The sequence below is a fragment of the Ranitomeya variabilis genome, chromosome 2 (genome assembly GCF_051348905.1).
Source record: "Ranitomeya variabilis isolate aRanVar5 chromosome 2, aRanVar5.hap1, whole genome shotgun sequence".
In the NCBI taxonomy this organism is placed as follows: domain Eukaryota; kingdom Metazoa; phylum Chordata; class Amphibia; order Anura; family Dendrobatidae; genus Ranitomeya; species Ranitomeya variabilis.
Genome location: NC_135233.1, coordinates 84139297 through 84161910, shown reverse-complemented (window position 1 = coordinate 84161910; position 22614 = coordinate 84139297). Strand labels below are relative to the sequence as shown.

At 49.0% G+C, this 22614-nt stretch overlaps 1 protein-coding gene across 1 annotated transcript in view; it reads left to right on the top strand.

Moving 5' to 3' along the window:
- Positions 1 to 10741: 10741 nt before the first annotated feature.
- Positions 10742 to 22614, top strand: part of LOC143804485 (retinol dehydrogenase 7-like) — a 35281-nt gene continuing 23408 nt past the window's right edge. Inside the window, exon 1 of the mRNA XM_077282617.1 lies at positions 10742 to 11170. Within this exon, the coding sequence (XP_077138732.1) occupies positions 10801 to 11170 (370 nt within the window). The 5' untranslated portion in view covers positions 10742 to 10800. The remainder of the gene's footprint in view (positions 11171 to 22614) is intronic.

The window sequence follows — 22614 nt, the reverse complement described above, 5'->3', positions numbered from 1 at the left end:
ATCGGTATTATTTGCACCTGTGTTGTTTGCTATCTTTACTTGGGCCTGGTGCACCCTGGGTAGTGCAATTGTTGGAGGCCTTGAACAGGTAAGCATGCCTGTGTTCTGGTGTTTTTTTTGAGTTTAGTGGAGGTTTTCCTCCAATGGTGTTTGTTTAGAACTCCAGGCCTACCCCGTCATACGGGTGCGTCCTACCATATCACCTGGAGGACGGAGAAAGAACAGTAGAGACAGAAAGAAACAGTTGTGAGGACTATCCCGGGAGCTCAGCAGGGAAGAACTACAACACACAGCGCTAGAAGGTAGATACTGATTCCCACCTGTAAAGAGAACTCCTGATGTGCCTTTGGACCGGCCGGTCTCTGACAACCCAGTTAACAGCGCTCTGGACTGAGGTCTCCAACATCTTCAGTAAAGAGGTAAAGAGACTGCAACCTGGTGTCTTCATTATTTACCGCGACCTGCACCGATACAACATCACTTATTGCACCGGACGTCCCCCACTGACGGACAGGGCCACGGACCGGGTCTAGCCATCGTGACAGCCCCAGGACTGAGACCTAGAGGCCCGGCTCCGGGTACCCCTCGGCCCTGCGGCGGTGTGGGGGCGCTCCAAATTTGGCGTCACGAACAGGATTTACTTAAGCCTGAAAAATCAGGTCATGTGTGCCTTGGAACTGTGATTTATTGTGCTTGGACTGTACTTTATTGAAAAGACTGTGCTGTGCCATTTGCCGCCAAAATTCGCCATTGCCGCGCGCGGAGGGAGGAGCCTTAGCTACGTGGGCGGGATCGGCCAAAAGAAGCGCGGAACGGAAAGCGCGGTGAGGCGCCCATCCCGGAAGAGGAACTCCGACCTCCAGCAGGTTAGTGGGAGGAAGGGACGGCCATGTCCGAGTCGGGAGGAGAGGAGGTGGCGGTCGCAGCCGCGGACGCAGGGGCAGCTCCGGTCCCCGCAGCGGGCGAAGCCGCGGCCCTAATACCACCACCGGCTGCCGCAGAACCCGCTGCCCCCATCAGCCAGTCGGACACTGCCGCTAATGCAAAAGCCATAATGCCCTTCTCCATGCCCTACCTGCCCGGAGCGGCCTGGCTCCCACGATACTCTGGGGAGGCGCATACGTTCACTGACTTTAAAGAAGGGCTCTGCAGCCTGCTCGAGTTCTATCCCCTAACCGAGCCCCAGAAGGTCCATATGATAACCGGCCAACTCTTTGGGGCGGCTCTGAGAGAATTGAAATCCTGGCCCGCTGAGGATAAAGGAACTGCACAACAGATTTTTGCCAAGCTTAAAGCCACCTTTGATACTCGCACTGCTACAGAAATTAAACTGACTTTTTATGGATGCAAACAAAGGTCACAGGATAGCTTGCGGGACTATGCTCTTAATCTCCAGGAGGCGATGCGGGCCATTAAGCAGAGTGACCCCGGCAGCATGCAGGATGAAGATAAAATCCTGAAGGAGCGGTTCATTGAGGGGCTCCTGTGCAGTCACCAGCGGGGCCAATTGCACTTCCTGGCCATGCAAAATCCAGACTTGACTTTTGCGCAGTTTAAAGATAAAGCTATCCAGGCATTGCAGGAGCGACAGCCCAGCCGCGCAGTACCACCCAGGCGCCCCGCTCTCACATACCACCAGGAGGTGGCATCGGATACCCCAGTTGCCGCGGAGGCCGACGCCCAGAGCTTCGAGGACGACTCCCCTGCAGGACTTCGTCTCCAGATGCAAGAGCTAACCAAGAGCGTTGCTGCCCTGGCCCGGACGGTGCAGTCCCTACAGGAGGCCCCCAAAGAGAAGATCCAGTTGGCTTCCAGCCCGGAGGATGTCCCTTGGATGCGACAGAGGAGGACTCCGCCGACCAGGAGCCGGCCCGACGATCGCTTCCACCAGGATGGACGACCCATCTGCCGCCGCTGTCACCAGGTGGGCCATCTTGCAAGGTACTGTCCTTTAAACGAGCAACCCCTGGGGCAAAGGGCCAACCCCCAGGAGTAGGATGGTCAGGCCCGCAGCATTGGAGAACCAAGTATATTGGAGGACGACCAGTTCTCCCTGTAGTGATTGATGGAATCCCCTTGAATGCTTTGCTGGACACCGGTTCTCAGGTGACGACTATACCTTACGTGCTCTACAAACGGTATTGGGAGGACGCTGATATTACTCGTGGCCCTGACGATGATTTCACCATAATCGCCAGTAATGGTCAGCCGTTGCCACAAGTGGGGTATAAGGAGGTCACCATCAAAGTGGGGCGGGTGGAATTGAAAGCCCAAGGGATTGTGATTGTAGATATTGATTGTCGAGAATGTAATCCCATGATGACTCTTGGTACTAATGTTATAGAAAATTGTCTTGCAGAAGTGATTGTTTTGTTGCAACAGGTGGCAGAAAACGCTGGCCACAGTGAGCAACGTGCCCTGCAGAAGGAAATCAGAGCTCTGATGCAGAGACAGCAGGTAGAGCTGACTGGTGGTGAGATTGGTCGTGTCACTGTGAGTGATTCAAACCCCATCGCGATACCCCCCAAAAGTGAAATGTTAATATGGTGTCGAGCAGCCATAGGCCTCAGGGGTAAGGACTACCAGGCCTTGGTAGAACCTGTGTATTCAGACAATAGGCCTACTGTTCTGACAGCCCGGGGGGTGGTCGACATCCGACAGGGGAGAGTGCCCGTACGTGTCCTCAATTGTGGGGAGGAAGAGGTCCACCTAACCAAGTATACCACGCTCGCCAAACTGTTCACTGTCAATAATAGTGTAATACAGACACCTGAACCCTTGGTCCCGTCAAACGTGGCAGAGAACAAAGGTTCTGCAGAGCACTCGAAGGACTGGTGTCGGGAATTGCATGTGGGCACTGACTCTACCCCATCTCATCAAATACAGGGGGCGTACAGGGTGGTACACGAGTACGAGCAGGTATTCAGCAAACACCCCTCAGATTTTGGGCAGGTGAAAGGGATCCAACATCACATCCCCACGGGAGATCATCGACCCATAAAAGAGAGATATCGCCCTGTACCCCCAGCTCATTACCAGTGTGCCAAGGACATGTTGCGGGAAATGAAGGAGGCTGGGGTGGTGAGAGACAGCTGTAGCCCCTGGGCGGCTCCGTTAGTCCTTGTTAAAAAGAAAGATGGTACAATGAGGATGTGTGTTGATTACAGACAGTTGAATCGCATTACACATAAGGACGCATACCCACTGCCCAGGATAGAGGAGTCTCTGGCTGCTTTAAAATCTGCTAACTATTTCTCTACCTTAGATCTCACGAGTGGGTACTGGCAGGTTCCTGTAGCGGAGGCGGACAAAGAGAAGACGGCCTTCACGACGCCAATGGGCCTCTGCGAGTTCAACTACATGCCCTTCGGATTGTGCAATGCTCCCGGAACGTTCCAGAGGATGATGGAGAGCTGCCTGGGACACCTGAACTTTGAAACTGTGCTGCTATATCTGGATGACGTCATAGTCTTCTCTAAAACCTACGAAGACCATCTGAAGCACCTGGCCGAGGTGTTTGAAGCCTTGTCCAAATTCGGCCTAAAAGTGAAACCGTCCAAGTGTCATCTGCTGAAACCTAAAGTGCAGTACCTGGGCCATGTGGTGAGCGCTGAAGGAGTGGCCCCAGACCCCGACAAGGTCACAGTGATCAAGGACTGGCCAAAGCCCAGTGACCTCCACGAAGTCCGGCAGTTCCTCGGGTTGGTAGGCTATTACCGGAGGTTCATTAAAGATTTCACCAAAAAGGCCGCACCCTTGCAAAACCTGTTGGTGGGCCAACCAAAGAAGACCAAGGGGAAGAACACCCCCTTTGACTGGAACGGGGAGCTGGAGGAATCCTTCACCTGCTTGAAGTCGGCGCTGACGGGGGAAGAGGTACTGGCTTACCCCGAATACGACCAACCGTTTGTGCTGTACACAGATGCCAGTAATGTGGGACTAGGAGCCGTGCTGTCTCAAATCCAGAACGGCAAGGAAAGAGTGATCGCTTACGCCAGCAGGAAACTCCGTCCCACGGAAAGGAACCCTGACAACTACAGTTCCTTCAAACTGGAATTCCTTGCCCTTGTCTGGGCAGTGACGGAGAGGTTTAAGCACTACCTGGCCTCCGCGAAATTCACCGTCTTCACGGACAACAATCCGCTAACGCATCTGGATACTGCCAAACTCGGGGCTTTGGAACAGCGGTGGATGGCCCGGCTGTCCAACTATGATTTCACCATCAAATATCGGGCAGGGCACCAGAATGCCAATGCCGATGCTCTGTCCCGAATGCCCAATTTACCAGAAGTGGGAGAGGACCCGGAGGCACTTGAAGAGGTGGAGCTGCCTGCCTTCCATCGCCCCAAAGCCACTCAAAACTCTCACCATGTGAAGAACAGGCACAAGAACCAACCGGATGCCACGCTGAATCCCCTGCCCCACCACGGATGGGCAGAAACCTAGGATAGTGACCCCGCGGTCCGTCAGGTGAAGGAGCTCTTGACGCAGGCTGGGTTGCACCCTGGCCCAGATGATCCACAAGAAACCCAACAGCTGTGGAGGGGGAGAAGCAAGCTGTTTATCCATGATGGCAAGCTGTGCAGGAGGAGCATCGACCCACGTACTCATGAATTGGTGTGGCAGATAGTGGTGCCAAGGCGAGATGCGCCCATGGTTCTGGGAGCCTACCATGATGGAGCCGGACACTTCGGATGGAAGAAGCTGGAGAAGCTACTCCGAGGGAGGTTCTATTGGATTGGCATGAAGAGAACCATTGAGAAGTGGTGTCGGGAGTGTGGTCCATGTAGTCTGCGCAGAAAGGACCGTGACAGTCAACGGGCTCCCCTGCGGCCTATCATCACCAAACGGCCGCTTGAACTGGTCGCGCTGGATCATGTGAAGCTGACACCTAGCCGGTCGGGCTATATCTACGCCCTTACCATCGTGGACCACTACTCCAGGTTTTTGGTGGTTGTGCCTGTCAAGGATCTAACAGCTAGGACTGCCGCCAGGGCCTTCCAGCAGCACTTTTGTAGACCCCATGGCTACCCAGAGAAAGTACTGACCGATCAGGGGCCTGCATTCGAAGCGGAAGTGTTCCAAGAATTCTGCCAGTTGTACGGGTGTAAGAAGATCAGAACTACACCGTACCACCCCCAAACCAACGGGATGTGCGAGAAGATGAACCAGGTAGTAATCGATTTATTGAAGACCTTGCCTGTGGAGGAACGGAACCTGTGGCCGACAAAGTTGCCTGACTTGGTGGATATGTACAACCACATCCCAGTAAGTTCCACCAACTGTACTCCAGCGTACCTGATGCGAGGAAGGTCTAGTCGGTTACCCGTTGATCTGGACATGGGGGTCCTAGTACCCGAAGATACCTCGCCGGAGGCAGATTGGGATACTGAAAGGCAGCGAAGATACCGCGAAGTACAGGAGTGTGTAGAGAGAAGTCTCGCCCAGGCTAGGCAGAAACAAGAAAGGGACTACAATCAACACGCTCCTGCGATTCCCCTGTCACCTGGTGAGCAAGTGCTTAAACGAAAGAGGAGGTTACACAAGCTTGATGACCAATGGGAAGCGGAACCGTATACCATCTTGCCATCCGACTTCGACAACACTAAGGTCTGTCTCATCAGCAAGGACAGAGGGGAGACCTCGACAGCGGTATCCAGGGATCACCTTAAGGTCTGCCCCGATAAGTTGAAAGAGAGGGGCACGGCCCCAGAAATCTCCCCGCCGGTGGAAAAGGAGAAAATGTTCCATACTGTCCTTGGCGACTTTCCCCAGTCCTGGACTCAGATAAACCAAGCCGTTGTGGTACCTGTTGTGATGTTTGAACAGCCGGACCCGCCGGAAACCATGGTGGTGCCAGGTCATCTGGCTCCACTACCTCAACAAGCCTTACCTGATGAAGCCCTGCCAATCGTTGAACCGGCAAGTCCGCCCTCTGCTATCAGTGAATCTGCTGTACCCACTGTTGACAGCAGCAGCTCTGAGAGCCCCAACCTGCCAGTGCTACCCAGACTCACTAGAAGTGTAGCTAGAAGACAGTGCACTACACCAGCGGTAGTAAGCATAGCGGGCCCTGTTAGGCCAATAGCAACCCCTGCGCTGCGAAGGTCCACACGCAGCACTCAAAATCAAACTCCCCTCCGCTTCAAACCTTGGAGGTATTGATAAGGGCTGCTATGTAATTGAAAATGTTTGTATGCATATCTTTTTGTTACAGGTTTTTAAATGGACACTAGAGTAATGGACGGTGAATTGCTCAAAAACTTCCACAGGGGAACCCCTTTGTTTACCCGGGGTCCCCGCTGTTTCAACCACTGAACTGAGAGTCATAAACTGTGCATGACCTAATTTTCGCAACGTTCAAGAATCCTCACCTCCCGTAAAGGGAAGCATTGTTATGTTCAACTGTTATGCTATTTCAAAAATGTGTGTGTTTCCTGTTAACATGTATTATTGTTCTTGTTTTCCCAGTCCCGGAGTACTGGATTTAACCGGGGGGGGAGTGCAGCACCCCAGAGTCCTGGTTGTTGCAGTACTGTGACTCCGCCACTATGGGGAGCTATGGTACGTCTGATTGCACTAAGGAGTTTCTCTGACCAGGTACACTCACACCACACTTCACACTCCGGCCACCAGGGGGGGTGGTCCTATCTAGTAGGCCACTCCTCACAACTCTGGTAAAACTGGGGGTTGGACAGGAAGACAGAGAGAAGTAGCTGGGAAGAGCTAGTGAGAGGACCTGTCAGGGATGGGATCCTGGCAGACTCCTCAGAGCAGAACTAACCAGTAACCAACGGGAATACAGAAAAGGAGGAATACCAGAAGGGGTCTTGCTGTTAGACCGAGGCAACATCCTTCTGAGGCGCAAACAGTCGGTGGCCGGAACGCCGAGCAAGTAAGAGACTTTAAGTACATTGCAAACCACGGCAGGACAGCTAATTACAGGTTGGCTGTCTCACTTAACACCTAAGCAGACAACGGAGGCAGCTGTGGGAGAGGGGCGACTCTAGGGTCCTGGAAGAACTCCAGGCCTACCCCGTCATACGGGTGCGTCCTACCATATCACCTGGAGGACGGAGAAAGAACAGTAGAGACAGAAAGAAACAGTTGTGAGGACTATCCCGGGAGCTCAGCAGGGAAGAACTACAACACACAGCGCTAGAAGGTAGATACTGATTCCCACCTGTAAAGAGAACTCCTGATGTGCCTTTGGACCGGCCGGTCTCTGACAACCCAGTTAACAGCGCTCTGGACTGAGGTCTCCAACATCTTCAGTAAAGAGGTAAAGAGACTGCAACCTGGTGTCTTCATTATTTACCGCGACCTGCACCGATACAACATCACTTATTGCACCGGACGTCCCCCACTGACGGACAGGGCCACGGACCGGGTCTAGCCATCGTGACAGCCCCAGGACTGTGACCTAGAGGCCCGGCTCCGGGTACCCCTCGGCCCTGCGGCGGTGTGGGGGCGCTCCACAGACATAGGGGGCAACTGTGGGAGAGGGGTGTCACTAGGGTCCCGGAAGAACTCCAGGCCTACCCGTCATACGGGTGCGTCCTATCCATATCATCTGGGGGATGGAGAAGAACATCAGAACAGACATAAGTTGTGGGAAAGAACATCAGAAGAACATCAGAAACAGACACAACAGTTGTGAGGACTATCCCAGGTGCTCAGCAGGGAAGTACTACAACACACAGGCGCTAGAAGGTAGGCACAGATTTCCACCTGCAAAGGGAACTTTGGAGGTGCCATCGGACCGGCCGGTCTCAGACAGCCCTGTTAACCGTTCTCTGGATTGAGGACTTTGAAGCCTTCAGTAAAGAGGTAAAGAGACTGCAACCCTGTGTCCTCGTTATTCACTGCGAACTGCACCACACACCACCACCTACACCTTTCATTGGACGCCCCTTAGCAGGGTCACGGACCGGGTCTAGCCACCGTGACAACCCCAGAACTGAGACAGAGAAGCCCGGTACCGAGTACCCCGCGGCCCTGCGTCTGGGGGCGCTCCATAGACATCACTGGATGCCTCATACATCAGGAAGAGGGGGTCTCCTAATCCATCCCGCACTCCAGAAAGTAGTATGTGAATTAGGCTGGGTTCACACTAAAGTACAATAGGTACGAGTGCTATGTGAGAAAATGCAGCGCCCCAGAGTCCTGGTCGTTGCAGTGATGTCATTCTTCCACCAGGGGGGAATGATATTACATCTGAAGGTAATAAAGGAGATCTTCCTACCAGGTATCACAAACCATACACCACACTTCACACTCCAGACCACCAGGGGGAGCCTTGCTCCTATCTACTAGGGCACTCCTCACAGAAGGGTAAAACTGGTGGGCTGGATAGAAAGTGAGAAAGAAGCTGGCTGGGCTTTGCCCAGGCAACACCTGTCAGGCAGACAGGGGGAAAGGAGGAACATTGGAGCTGCAGACAGAGGGTCCCTGACAGGGGTGGGATCCTGTCAGAGGCCTAGCTTGACAGAAAGACACGGAGCTGCGCCTGCCCCACGTGCGGCAGCATCCTAAGAAAGAACACAAAGAGAACTGTGTTGTAGAGGGTGAGAAACTAAGTCATAGCACAAGGAGAAAACACCAGAGGGAGTTCTGCCCTGTAAAGGCTGCCTCCTTCTGAGGCGCGAAGCTGGTGGCTGGAACACCAAGGGAGCAACCGTCTCCAAGCCTTGCTCCAGAGACCGGCAGGACAGTCTTTTCCAAGTTGGCTGCCCGACCTTAATACCTAGGAAGACACAGTGGCAATTTGTGGGGGTCGGGGCGTCTCTAGGGTCCCTATAAACAAGCCTCAGGCCATCAGTCATACGGGTTTGTCCTATCCATACCATCTGGGGGACACAGAGGAAGAAATAACATCTAGAACGTCTACAACAGTTGTGAGGACCTTACCGAGAGCTCAGCAGGGAGGTACTACAACACACAGGCGCTAGAGGAAGGCTACTGATTTCCACCTGGATAAGGGGACTCTGGATTTGCCTTCAGACCGGCCGGACTCTGCCTACCCTGTGGTCTGTACCCTGGACTGTGGATGCTGAAGTCTTCAGTAAGGGTAAAGAGACTGCAACCTTGTGTCCTCGTTATTCACTGTGCCTTACATCATCCATCATCACCATCTACACTTCTGGGAAGCCCTGGGGATATACTTCACCTGTGGGAAGGTATACCATCTAGCTGCCATCACATCACCCCAGCGGACCCCTAAGCAGCGTCGGTCGCCCTGACCGAATACCATAGTTGGCGTCACGAACATTATCCCTTTAAAGACCTTTCCCCACCTATCAAACGGACGTTCCCCTAGGGCCATGGACCAGGTCAGCCACCGTGACATCCCCTGAACTGAAGGACCCGGTGCCGAGTACCCCATTGCCCTAACCTGGGGGCGATCCAAAAACATAGCACTCAGACCAGTGTTATCTATGGGGCAGCTCACATCACCATATTTTTTCTCAGGTGTATTCGACGTGCATGTAAAATCTTGGCGTGCTGTGATTGTATGCGTATATCGTCCGAGACTCGTCAATGCAAGCCAATGGGTGCGAGAAAAACTCAGACACCACGTGGACCATTCGTCTAGCTTGCGACAAATACGCACACATTTTCCTCATTTCAGCCCATTGAGCCACTAAATTCAATGGTGAAAAGCAGTGAGAAATGTAAAGGAATACGCATGTCATGCGGATACATAGGTGCGAGAAAATCACATCATCGCATTGCAAACGCATTACACACGGATGACCATACGTAGAACAATTGTGCAACTCTCGGCAGGGAGACTCGGACCGATTTTTCATGCATTTAGTGTGACCCCGGCCTTAGACAGGTGGTCTGCGTGTCTGTGCTCGCTCCACTGTAGTTAATGGGAGTTCTGAATCATTGGGGTAACAAACCCACAATCTATTGCAGAGAGACATGTGCAGGCATCACCTCTTCTTCAAAGGGAACCTGTTAGCAGGATTGTGCACAGTAACCTACACACAGTGTCAGGTCGGCGCTGTTATACTGATTACAATGATACCTGGTGATGAAATCCGTCTTGTGGTTGTTGTTTGATCTTTATTTGCAGTTTTCCGTTTTTGCTTTGGGGCAGCTGGTGAGGGGGTCTTCATGTGGTGCTCTGATTTGGTATTCATCCTTATGGGCTTATGACAGGTCACTGATCCCTCAGTGACCTGCAACCTATTTTACATACTGAATATAATAGAAAATTTTTTTTACTTCAGCCAAACATGGAAAAAAAACAGCACTGCGTGCACTAAAGGAGATTTTCCCATTAAAATATATTAAAAATATATTCAAAGAGTATTTGATGCGTTTTTTAATGTTGATTTAGATGCAAAATCTATTTCTAAATCTTCATCAAAACAATTGGTGTGAACGTACCATTTGGGTGATGATTTTTGGAGATAAAAGTCCTGTAAGCAGAATTTGTGCCTTTCAGACTTTTATGGTATATACTTTTGATTTGCAACAAATGTCAAATGTTATACCCCATTACGTTTTAGTGCGGCCCCCAATTGGTTCAGTATGACCAAGAAAGGTTGTACACTCCTGCTCTAAAAGATTAATACAGTGACATTTGCTATTTGAGGCAGGTCCAGCATAAGCCTGCAGCTATTATACAGTTTATCTTAAGGCACAAAGCAAAGGTGTATTTAGTTTTCCCACAATGTGATTAAAATTGTGAGAGACGTGAAAAAGGAGGGTTTTTTTTCCTCTGTGATGACTTGTTACTGAACATCGAGCGTCCTGGTATTCTGAGCATACACTGAAGCTGGAGCTATGGTCTCTGCTCCTTGGCTGAGGTCCTGCTGCCTGGACTCACAGACCCTTCTATATATCTTGCTCTTTGGACTATTGGCGATTGTAATCTATACAAAGCTAAGAGACAAAGATGTATTCTTCAATCCTCAGGGAAGAGCGGTGCTCATCACAGGCTGTGACTCAGGCTTTGGAAACCTGCTGGCTCTCCGGCTGCTTGATATGGGATTCACGGTCTTTGCTGCTTGTCTTTTTCCAGATGGAGATGGAGCTCAGGCTCTGATAAACCATTCATCCCCTGGGCAGGTGAAAGTCATCAGGCTAGATGTGACCAGTGATGAAGAGGTGGAGAAGGTGAAACAATACGTGAAGGAAAACCTCCCTGACAAAGGTAAGAAGGTTATTAGTAAATATTTATTAAAAAAAACATATATAAAGTAAAAAGCCAATGACAGAATGCACAGTGACGTCCGCACAGCACAGAGCATAAGGCAGGGCCGGACTGGGACTAAAATTCAGCCCTGGCATTTGAAGTTACACAGGCCCACTTGTCACATGGTGAGTGACTGTATAATATCTTTGTACACTTGAAGGTTACAAGAAGTGAGGGGAGTGTAACACGACTATATAGCATACTAGATGGTGGCCCGATTCTAACGCATCGGGTATTCTAGAATATGTATGTATGTATGTATATAGCAGCCACATAGTATATAGCACAGGCCACGACAAATACTACGTGGCCTGTGCTATATACTATGTGGCTGCTATATACATACATACATACATATTGTAGAATACCCGATGCGTTAATACAGGCCATGCAGTATATAACAGTGGCCACGCAGTATATAACACAGCCCAAACAGTATATAATACAGCCCACGTACTATATAACACAGCCCACGCAGTATATAGTAGCCACGCAGTATCTAACACAGGCAACGTAGTATATAACACAGGCGATGTAGTATATAACACAGGGCACGTAGTATATAGCACAGCCCATGCAGTATATAGCAGCCACGCAGTATATAACACAGGCACACAGGCGACATAGTATATAGCACAGGCCACGCAGTATATAACACTGCCCATGTAGTATATAGCAGCCATGTAGTATGTAACACAGTCCATGTAGTATATAACACAGCCCACGTAATATGTAGCACAGCCCACGCAGTATATAACACTGGCCATGTAATATATAGCACTGCCCACGCAGTATATAACACTGCCCATGTAGTATATAGCAGCCACGCGGTATATAACACAGCCCACGTAGTATTTAGCAGTGTGGACACCATATCCCTGTTAAAAAAAATAATTAAAATAAAAAATAGTTATATACTCACCCGCCGGGATCCAGCGAAGCTCTGGCAATGCGCGCGCTGCTGCCACCATCTTGCATTCCCAGGATGCATTGCGAAATTACCCAGATGACTTAGCGATCTCGCGAGACGGAAGACGGAAGACGGTCTCGCGAGACGGAAGGTGAGAATAGCAGGTTTTTTTTTAAAATTATTTTTAACATTAGATCTTTTTACTATTGATGCTGCATAGGCAGCATCAATAGTAAAAAGTTTGGGACACACAGGGTTAATAGCAGCGGTAACGGAGTGCGTTACCCGTGGCATAACGCGGTCCGTTACCGCTGGCATTAACCCTGTGTGAGCGGTGACCGGAGGGGAGTATGGAGCGGGTGCCGGGCACTGACTGCAGGGGAGTAGGGAGGGACTAATCGGACTGTGCCCATCGCTGATTGGTCGCCGCAGCCATGACAGGCAGCTGGCGAGACCAATCAGCGACGCGGGATTTCCGTTACGTAAGTTGCTGACAGAAAGACGGAAGTACCCCTTAGACAATTATATATATAGATAATCACAGCTGTATTTAGCATTACAGCTCAGTCCTATTTATTGCTTTTAGTTGCAGTACCAAGAAAAGCCACTTCTTTACCTACTTAACTGGATCTCGTAGATAATGAAGGGAATGAGACTACCACAGGCTATGGAACCTCATTCTGATGCTCCATAAACTTAGCCTACAGCCACTTTTGGTTCCGCTGTGCAGCACGAGACCCGGTGACTCTGAAGAGCGGTGACATCAGTAACGTCACCGCTCTTCAGATATTCCAGGTCTTGCGCTGAGCTCGGCGACTGTGAAGAGCGGTATTGTTACTACCGTCACCGCTCTTCAGAGTCGCTGGATCTCACCAGGTTGGGGCTAGTAGTGGGGGTGTCTGATAGACACCTCTCCATTACTTACATCAGGGATTGATAGCAGCTGACATTACGCAGCTGACATCAACCCTAAAAATCATTACACATACCACAATTAAATGCTCTGGCGGCTGGGAAAAGCAGTAGAGTTAGCGCTATTCCCAGGCGTCGGGTGCTAACTACAACTGTCATCATCCTTGCCTGGTCTCCCTGGGAAGCATTTCTGCTGTATTTACATGCGCTGATCTCAGGCCACTAAACGAGTGTGATCCACAATACTGAAGTCATTTGTTGTTTCCCGGCCTCTTTACACCAACTGAGAAAGAATGAAGGGAACAGAACAATCACAATTAGATCAATCTGTCCCCATACAGCAAAATGTTATCAGCAGCACATCTACAGCTTACACCGGCGATGTGCTGCTGAGAACAAGGATTTCTGTTCCCACATAAACAATCCAATCACTCGATGAGTAGGCAGCATTTTACTTGTTTAGTATAATACATCCCATAGTCCTCCATATATTATAATGTGCACCTCAGGTCTCCATGTAGTATAACACACTCCTCAGTCCTCCATATAGTAAAATACACACCTCAGTCCTCCATATAGTATAATACACTCCTCAGTCCTCCATATAGTATAATACACTCCCCATAGTCCTCCATATAGTATAATACACTCCTCATAGTCCTCCATATATTAAAATACACTGCAATTCCTCCATATAGTATAATACAATCCTCAGTCCTCCATATAGTATAATGTACTGCCACAGTCCAAATATTGTAGCCCCGAGTATAATGTAACCCCCAAGAGAATATAATGCAGCCTGCTCATATAGTATTATGCAGCACCTGCAAATGTAATATATGGTAGCCCCCTCATAGAGCATAATGCAGCCCCCCATAGAATATAATGTAGCCCCTCCATAGAATATAATACAGCACCCCATAGAATGTAATACAGCCCCCCATAGAATGTAATACAGCCCCCCCATAGAATGTAACGCAGCCAGCCCCCATAGAATGTAATGCAGCCAGCCCCCATAGAATGTAATGCAGCACAGCCCCCATAGAATGTAAAGCAACACAGCCCCCATAGAATGTAATGCAGCACAGCCCCCATAGAATGTAATGCAGCACAGCCCCCATAGAATGCAATGCAGCCAGCCCCCATAGAATGTAATGCAGCCAGCCCCCATAGAATGTAATGCAGCCAGCCCCAATAGAATGTAATGCAGCACAGCCCCCATAGAATGTAATGCAGCCAGCCTCCCATAGAATGTAATACAGCACAGCCACATAGAAAGTAATGCAGCACAGCCCCTGTTGTGAATTCCGCTCTTGGTCTCCCTCCGGTGGTTGTAAGTGGCACTTTTGTGAGTTCTGCTCTTGGGCTCCCTCCTGTGGTTTTGAGTGGAATGTGTTGTGTATCCGCTTTTTGGGCTCCCCTGGTGGTTGCTGGTGGTACTGGTGACTTGTTTGCACTTTGCTGCTTCTGTTCACCTGCTTCCATCAGTGTTTGGGAGTTTCCTATTTAGCCTTGCTCTCCAGTCATTTCCTTGCCGGTCATCATTGTAACCAGAGCCTTCGGTTGCATGTTCATGCTACTAGTCTGCTGATCAGCTAAGTGGACTTTGTCCTTTTGTTTTGTACCTTTTGTCCAGTTTGCAGTTTTTGTAATTCTCTGTAGCTGGAAGCTCTTGCGGGCTGAAATTGCCACTCCTGTGTCATGAGTTGACACAGGAGTCTTAAAGTAATTTCAGGATGGTTTTTGAGAGGGTTTTCAGTTGACCGTGAAGTCCTCTTTTGTGTCCTTCTGCTATCTAGTAAGTGGACCTCTCTTTGCTAAATCTACTTTCATACTGTGTATGTCTTTTCCTCTTAATTCACCGTTATTACATGTGGGGGGCTGCTATCATCTTTTGGGGTATTTCCCTAGAGGTAAGCCAGGTCTGTTTCTTCCTCTACCAGGCGTAGTTAGTCCTCCGGCTGGCGCGTGGCATATAGGAAGCCGTAGGTATGCTCCCTGGCTACTGTTAGTTGTGTGGTAGATTTAGCTCACGGTCAACTCGAGTTTCCATCACCCGAGAGCTCGTTCGTTACTTATATGTTTCTTACGTTCCCTTGCCATTGGGAACCATGACAGTATGACCGGCCTGTGTTAAACTTATTGGCAGAAGAAAGGAGAGAAAAAAGAAGTCTGTAAATTTTTTTTTTTTTCCCTTTTTCCTCTATGCTTGCTCCATAGTTGGATCAGTTGTATTTCAGCTTTAATTACAGCCTTTGCCTTTCTCTCCTTATAATCCTTGAATGGCTCTGAGCTCACCTGTTTAAAGATGGATCCTCAGAGTTTGGCTGCAGGTTTAAATAATCTTGCTACGAAGGTTCAAAATTTACAAGATTTTGTTATACATGCTCCTATTTCTGAACCTAAAATCCCTACACCAGAGGTGTTTTCCGGAGATAGATCTCGGTTTTTGAATTTCAAATATAATTGTAAATTATTCCTTTCTCTCAGACCTCACTCCTCAGGAGATCCTGTCCAGCAGGTTAAGATTGTAATCTCTTTGCTGCGAGGTGACCCTCAAAATTGGGCATTTTCATTGGCACCAGGGGATCCTGCGTTGCTCAATGTGGATGCGTTTTTCCTGGCTTTAGGGTTGCTTTATGAGGAACCTAATTTGGAGATTCAAGCTGAAAAAGCTTTGATAGTCCTATCTCAAGGGCAAGATGAAGCGGAGATATACTGCCAAAAATTTCGTAGGTGGTCTGTGCTTACTCAGTGGAATGAGTGCGCCTTAGCGGCAAATTTCAGAGAGGGCCTTTCTGATGCCGTTAAAGATGTTATGGTCGGGTTCCCTGCGCCTACAGGTCTGAATGAGTCCATGACAATGGCAATTCAGATTGATCGGCGTTTGCGGGAGCGCAAACCCGTGCACCATTTGGCGGTATCTTCTGAAGAGACGCCAGAGAAAATGCAATGTGACAGAGTTATGTCCAGAAGCGAGCGGCAGAATTATAGGCGTAAAAATGGGTTATGCTTCTATTGTGGTGATTCTGCTCATGTTATATCGGCATGCTCTAAGCGTACTAGGAAGGTTGACAAGTCCATTTCAATTGGCACTTTACAGTCCAAATTTATTTTGTCTGTAACCTTGATTTGTTCATTATCAGTTATTACCGTGGATGCCTATGTGGACTCTGGCGCCGCTCTGAGTCTTATGGACTGGTCCTTTGCCAGGCGCTGTGGGTTTGATTTAGAGCCTCTGGAAGTCCCTATACCTCTGAAGGGTATTGATTCTACACCTTTGGCTTGTAATAAACCACAGTTCTGGACGCAAGTGACTATGCGTATGACTCCAGACCATCAGGAGGTGATTCGCTTCCTTGTGTTGTACAATTTACATGATGTTTTGGTGCTTGGATTACCATGGTTACAGTCTCATAACCCAGTCCTTGACTGGAAGGCTATGTCTGTGTTAAGCTGGGGATGTCGGGGGGCTCATGGGGACACTCCTATGGTGTCCATTTCGTCATCTATTCCATCTGAGATTCCGGCATTTTTGTCTGATTATCGTGATATTTTTGAAGAGCCTAAGATTGGTTCACTCCCTCCTCACAGGGATTGTGATTGCGCCATAGATCTGATTCCTGGCAGTAAATTTCCAAAGGGTCGTTTGTTTAACCTATCTGTACCTGAACATGCTGCTATGCGCGAGTATATTAAGGAGTCCCTGGAAAAGGGACATATTCGTCCTTCTTCATCACCTTTAGGAGCCGGTTTTTTCTTTGTCTCTAAAAAGGATGGCTCTCTGAGGCCTTGTATTGATTATCGTCTCCTGAATAAAATTACAGTCAAATATCAGTATCCGTTGCCTTTGCTGACTGATTTGTTTGCTCGCATAAGGGGGGCTAAGTGGTTCTCTAAGATTGATCTTCGTGGGGCGTATAATTTGGTGCGAATTAAGCAGGGGGATGAGTGGAAGACCGCATTTAATACGCCTGAGGGCCATTTTGAGTATTTGGTAATGCCTTTCGGCCTTTCTAATGCACCTTCTGTCTTTCAGTCCTTAATGCATGATATTTTCCGTGAATATTTGGATAAATTTATGATTGTGTACTTGGATGATATTTTGATTTTTTCTGATGACTGGGAGTCTCATGTTCAGCAGGTCAGGAGGGTTTTTCAGGTTTTGCGGGAGAATTCTTTGTGTGTAAAGGGTTCAAAGTGTGTTTTTGGGGTTCAAAAAATTTCATTTTTGGGGTATATTTTTTCCCCTTCTTCTATTGAGATGGACCCTGTCAAGGTTCGGGCTATTTACGACTGGACGCAGCCTACTTCTCTGAAGAGTCTCCAGAAATTCTTGGGCTTTGCTAATTTTTATCGTCGATTTATAGCTGGTTTTTCTGGCGTTGCTAAACCTCTGACGGATTTGACTAAAAAGGGTGCTGATGTTGCCAATTGGTCCCCTGCTGCCGTGGAGGCCTTTCGGGAGCTTAAGCGCCGCTTTTTGTCTGCCCCTGTGTTGCGCCAGCCTGATGTTTCTCTTCCCTTTCAGGTTGAGGTCGATGCTTCCGAGATCGGAGCGGGGGCGGTTTTGTCGCAGAAAAGTTCCGACTGCTCAGTGATGAGACCTTGTGCGTTCTTTTCGCGAAAATTTTCGGCCGCCGAGCGAAACTATGATGTTGGTAATCGGGAGCTTTTGGCCATGAAGTGGGCATTTGAGGAGTGGCGTCATTGACTTGAGGGTGCCAGACATCAGGTGGTAGTTTTGACTGATCACAAGAATTTAATTTATTTGGAGTCTGCCAGGCGCCTGAATCCTAGACAGGCACGTTGGTCGTTGTTCTTTTCCCGGTTTAATTTTGTGGTCTCGTACTTACCGGGTTCTAGGAATGTGAAAGCAGATGCTCTTTCTAGGAGTTTTGAGCCTGACTCTCCTGGGAATTCTGAACCTGCTGGTGTCCTTAAGGATGGAGTGGTTTTGTCTGCTGTCTCTCCAGATTTGCGACGTGCTTTGCAAGAATTTCAGGCGGATAGACCTGATCGTTGTCCGTCTGGTAGACTGTTTGTTCCTGACGAGTGGACCACTAGAGTCATCTCGGAAGTTCATTCTTCTACTCTGGCAGGTCATCCGGGAATTTTTGGCACCAGAGATTTGGTGGCTAGATCCTTCTGGTGGCCTTCCCTGTCTCGAGATGTGCGTGTTTTTGTGCAGTCTTGCGATGTGTGTGCTCGGGCCAAGCCTTGTTGTTCTAGGGCTAGTGGGTTGTTGTTGCCCTTGCCTATTCCGAAGAGGCCTTGGACGCACATCTCTATGGACTTTATCTCGGATCTCCCTGTTTCTCAGAAGATGTCTGTCATCTGGGTGGTGTGTGACCGTTTTTCTAAAATGGTTCATTTGGTGCCATTGCCTAAGTTGCCTTCCTCATCTGAGTTGGTCCCTCTGTTTTTTCAAAATGTGGTTCGCTTGCATGGTATTCCGGAAAACATCGTTTCTGACAGGGGTACCCAGTTCGTGTCTAGATTTTGGCGGGCAGTCTGTGCCAGGTTGGGCATTGATTTGTCCTTTTCGTCTGCATTCCATCCTCAGACCAATGGCCAGACGGAGCGAACTAATCAAACTTTGGAGACTTATTTGAGGTGTTTTGTGTCTGCGGATCAGGATGATTGGGTTGCCTTTCTGCCGTTGGCGGAGTTTGCTCTTAATAATCGGGCTAGTTCTGCCACTTTGGTTTCTCCTTTCTTTTGCAATTCAGGGTTTCATCCGCGTTTTTCATCTGGTCAGGTTGAATCTTCGGATTGTCCTGGAGTGGATGCGGTGGTGGATCGGTTGCATCGGATTTGGGGACAAGTGGTGGATAATTTGGAATTGTCCCAGGAGAGGACTCAGCAGTTTGCTAACCGTCGTCGTCGTGTTGGTCCCCACCTTCGCGTTGGGGACTTGGTGTGGTTGTCTTCCCGTTTTGTCCCTATGAGGGTTTCTTCTCCCAAATTTAAGCCTCGGTTCATCGGTCCTTATAGGATTTTGGAGATTCTTAACCCTGTTTCCTTTCGTTTGGACCTCCCGGCATCTTTCGCTATCCATAATGTGTTCCATCGGTCGTTGTTGCGGAGATATGAGGTACCGGTGGTTCCTTCTACTGAACCTCCTGCTCCTGTGCTGGTGGAGGGTGAATTGGAGTACGTCGTAGAGAAGATCTTGGACTCCCGTATTTCCAGACGGAGACTTCAATATCTGGTTAAATGGAAAGGCTATGGTCAGGAAGATAATTCTTGGGTAACTGCCTCTGATGTTCATGCCTCGGATTTGGTTCGTGCCTTTCATAGGGCTCATCCAGATCGCCCTGGCGGTTCTTGTGAGGGTTCGGTGCCCCCTCCTTAAGGGGAGGGTACTGTTGTGTATCCGCTTTTTGGGCTCCCCTGATGGTTGCTGGTGGTACTGGTGACTTGTTTGCACTTTGCTGCTTCTGTTCACCTGCTTCCATCAGTGTTTGGGAGTTTCCTATTTAGCCTTGCTCTCCAGTCATTTCCTTGCCGGTCATCATTGTAACCAGAGCCTTCGGTTGCATGTTCCTGCTACTAGTCTGCTGATCAGCTAAGTGGACTTTGTCCTTTTGTTTTGTACCTTTTGTCCAGTTTGCAGTTTTTGTAATTCTCTGTAGCTGGAAGCTCTTGCGGGCTGAAATTGCCACTCCTGTGTCATAAGTTGACACAGGAGTCTTAAAGTAATTTCAGGATGGTTTTTGAGAGGGTTTTCAGTTGACCGTGAAGTCCTCTTTTGTGTCCTTCTGCTATCTAGTAAGTGGACCTCTCTTTGCTAAATCTACTTTCATACTGTGTATGTCTTTTCCTCTTAATTCACCGTTATTACATGTGGGGGGCTGCAATCATCTTTTGGGGTATTTCCCTAGAGGTAAGCCAGGTCTGTTTCTTCCTCTACCAGGCGTAGTTAGTCCTCCGGCTGGCGCGTGGCATATAGGAAGCCGTAGGTATGCTCCCTGGCTACTGTTAGTTGTGTGGTAGATTTAGCTCACGGTCAACTCGAGTTTCCATCACCCGAGAGCTCGTTCGTTACTTATATGTTTCTTACGTTCCCTTGCCATTGGGAACCATGACAGGAATGGCTGCTTCTTGGATTTAGCATCAGCAGCTGCTTCCACTGATCGTCTTTCTGGCTCGGCTATTTTAGTCTGGCCTTGTCCCTCAGACAATGCCAGTTGTCAATTGTTCCTGCTTGGAGTTACAGCTCTTTTGGATTTCCCTGACACTCTGACCAGTTCAGCAAAGATAAGTCCTTGCTTGTCCTTTTGCAGTCCATTTGTTGTGGACTTGATTGTTCAGCACATTCTATGTTTTTCTCTTAGTCCAGCTTATCAGTATGGATCTATTCAGCTAAGCTGGAAGCTCTGGGCAGCAGATTTTGCCCTCCACACCTTTAGTCAGGTGTGGAGATTTTTGCATTCTCTGCGGTGGACTTTTTCTAGTTTTTATTACTGACCGCACAGTGATCTGTCCTGTACTATCTGTCTAGCTAGAATTGGCCTCCTTTGCTACATCTTGTTTCATTCTATGTATGTCACTTCCCTCTCCACTCACAGTCATTATTTGTGGGGGGCTGTCTATCCTTTGGGGATTTTCTCTGAGGCAAGATAGCTTTCCTGTTTCTACCTTTAGGGGTAGTTAGTTCTTAGGCTGTGACGAGGTGTCTAGGGAGTGACAGGAACATCCCACGGCTACTTCTAGTGTTGTGTTAAGATCAGGAACTGCGGTCAGTATAGTTACCACCTGCTCAGAGCTCGTCGCATGTCGCTCCTAAATCTCCAGTCCATAACAAGCCCCCAAAGAATGTAATGCAGCACAGCCCCCATAGAATGTAATGCAACCTGCCCCCATAGAATGTAATGCAGCCAGCCCCCATATAATGTAATACAGCACAGCCCCCATAGAATGTAACGCAGCACAGCCCTCATAGAATGTAATGCAGAACAGCCTATAGAATGTAATGCAGCCAGCCCCCCATAGAATGTAATGCAGCACAGCCCCCATAGAATGTAATGCAGCCAGCCCCCATAGAATGTAATGCAGCCAGCCCCAATAGACTGTAATAAATCCCCCCCATAGAATGTAATACAGCCCCCCCAATAGCCCCACAATCCAGTTATCACTCATTGATATATTTAAAAATAACAAAAAACACTCTCCTCACCTCTCCTCGTGCCCCGCGCTGCTCCCGGCTCTGGTCTCAGCGGCTGTAGTCTGCCCGCCCGACACACAGCACGTGCGCGATGATATGACGTCATCGCGCACCCGCAGTGTCAGAGGCAGAACGGGGAATGATGGGAGAGGGAGCATCAGCAGACGCTCTCTCCTCCATCATTGCATTCAACTGTACCAGCGTCATAGACGCCAGTATAGTTGAATGCGGCGGGGCTGCTGGGGGAGTGAGTCGGCGGCGGGGGGGAAACCAGCGCTGGCGAGCAGCCCACAAGTGCCACCGGCCTTTCTGGCATTTGCCAGAACTGCCCGATGGCCAGTCTGGCCCTTTCATAAAGGCACATAAGAGTATATAAAGTATCTTATGTGTAGTGCTGTACAAATGTTTTTGTCAAGTTTGGAAAAAAATGCTGCAAATTAAGAATGCTATCAAAGATAGAAGTGTTACATAGTTTCATTTATACATCTGTGAAAATCGTCCGAGCACAGATTGCAGGTCTAGATCATGAAAGCTATGGGGGATCCGCGGGCAGTCCATGCATTGCAGTCCATGATTGGACCAAGATCCACAGACATCTACATACATGAGCCCTAATACTTTATTTTGATCAGTTAACAAAATACTAAATTTTCTAGGTACATGGGAGGTGGAGCCGCATATTCATCACTGTAATGAGCGGTACCACGTGACCGCTCACACAGGACAAGCTGCCGGCTCTGAGAGGAGGCATCGCGGGAGCTGGGTGTTGTGAATTCCATTCTCGGGCTCCCTCCTGTGGTCATGAGTGGTACTGTGTGAGTTCTGTTCTTGGGCTCCCTCTGGTGGCCTTTAACGTTACTGCTGGTCTGTAGCTGGAATCCTGCTGCCTCGTTTTCTGCTGGTCTGGCCCCTATTTAACTCCACCTGGACCTTTACTTGTTGCCTGCTGTCGTTGTATTCAGTACTGGTTCTGATCTCTCTGGACTTCCCTTGTGACCTGTCTCCTCCTGGAGAAGCTAAGTCTTTCTAGTTCATGTTTGCTCATTATTTCCTTGAAAATGTTTCTCAGTATATAATGAGTTCAGTCCAGCTTGCTTATATGTGATTTCTCGCTTGCTGGAAGTTCTGGGGTGCAGAGTTGCGCCCCTCACATCGTGAGTCGGTGTGGGGGTTCTTGTAATCTCTGCGTGGATTATTTTTGATAGCATTTTATACTGACCGCAAAGATTCCTTGCTATCTTCTGACTATTTAGTGTAGCGGGCCTCATTTGCTAAAACCTGTTTTTCATTTCTACGTTTGTGTTTTCCCCTTAACTCACCGTTATTATTTGTGGGGGGCTGTCTAAACTTTGGGGTAATTTCTCTGAGGCAAGTGAGGCTTTGTTTTCTCTCTAGGGGTAGCTAGTTTCT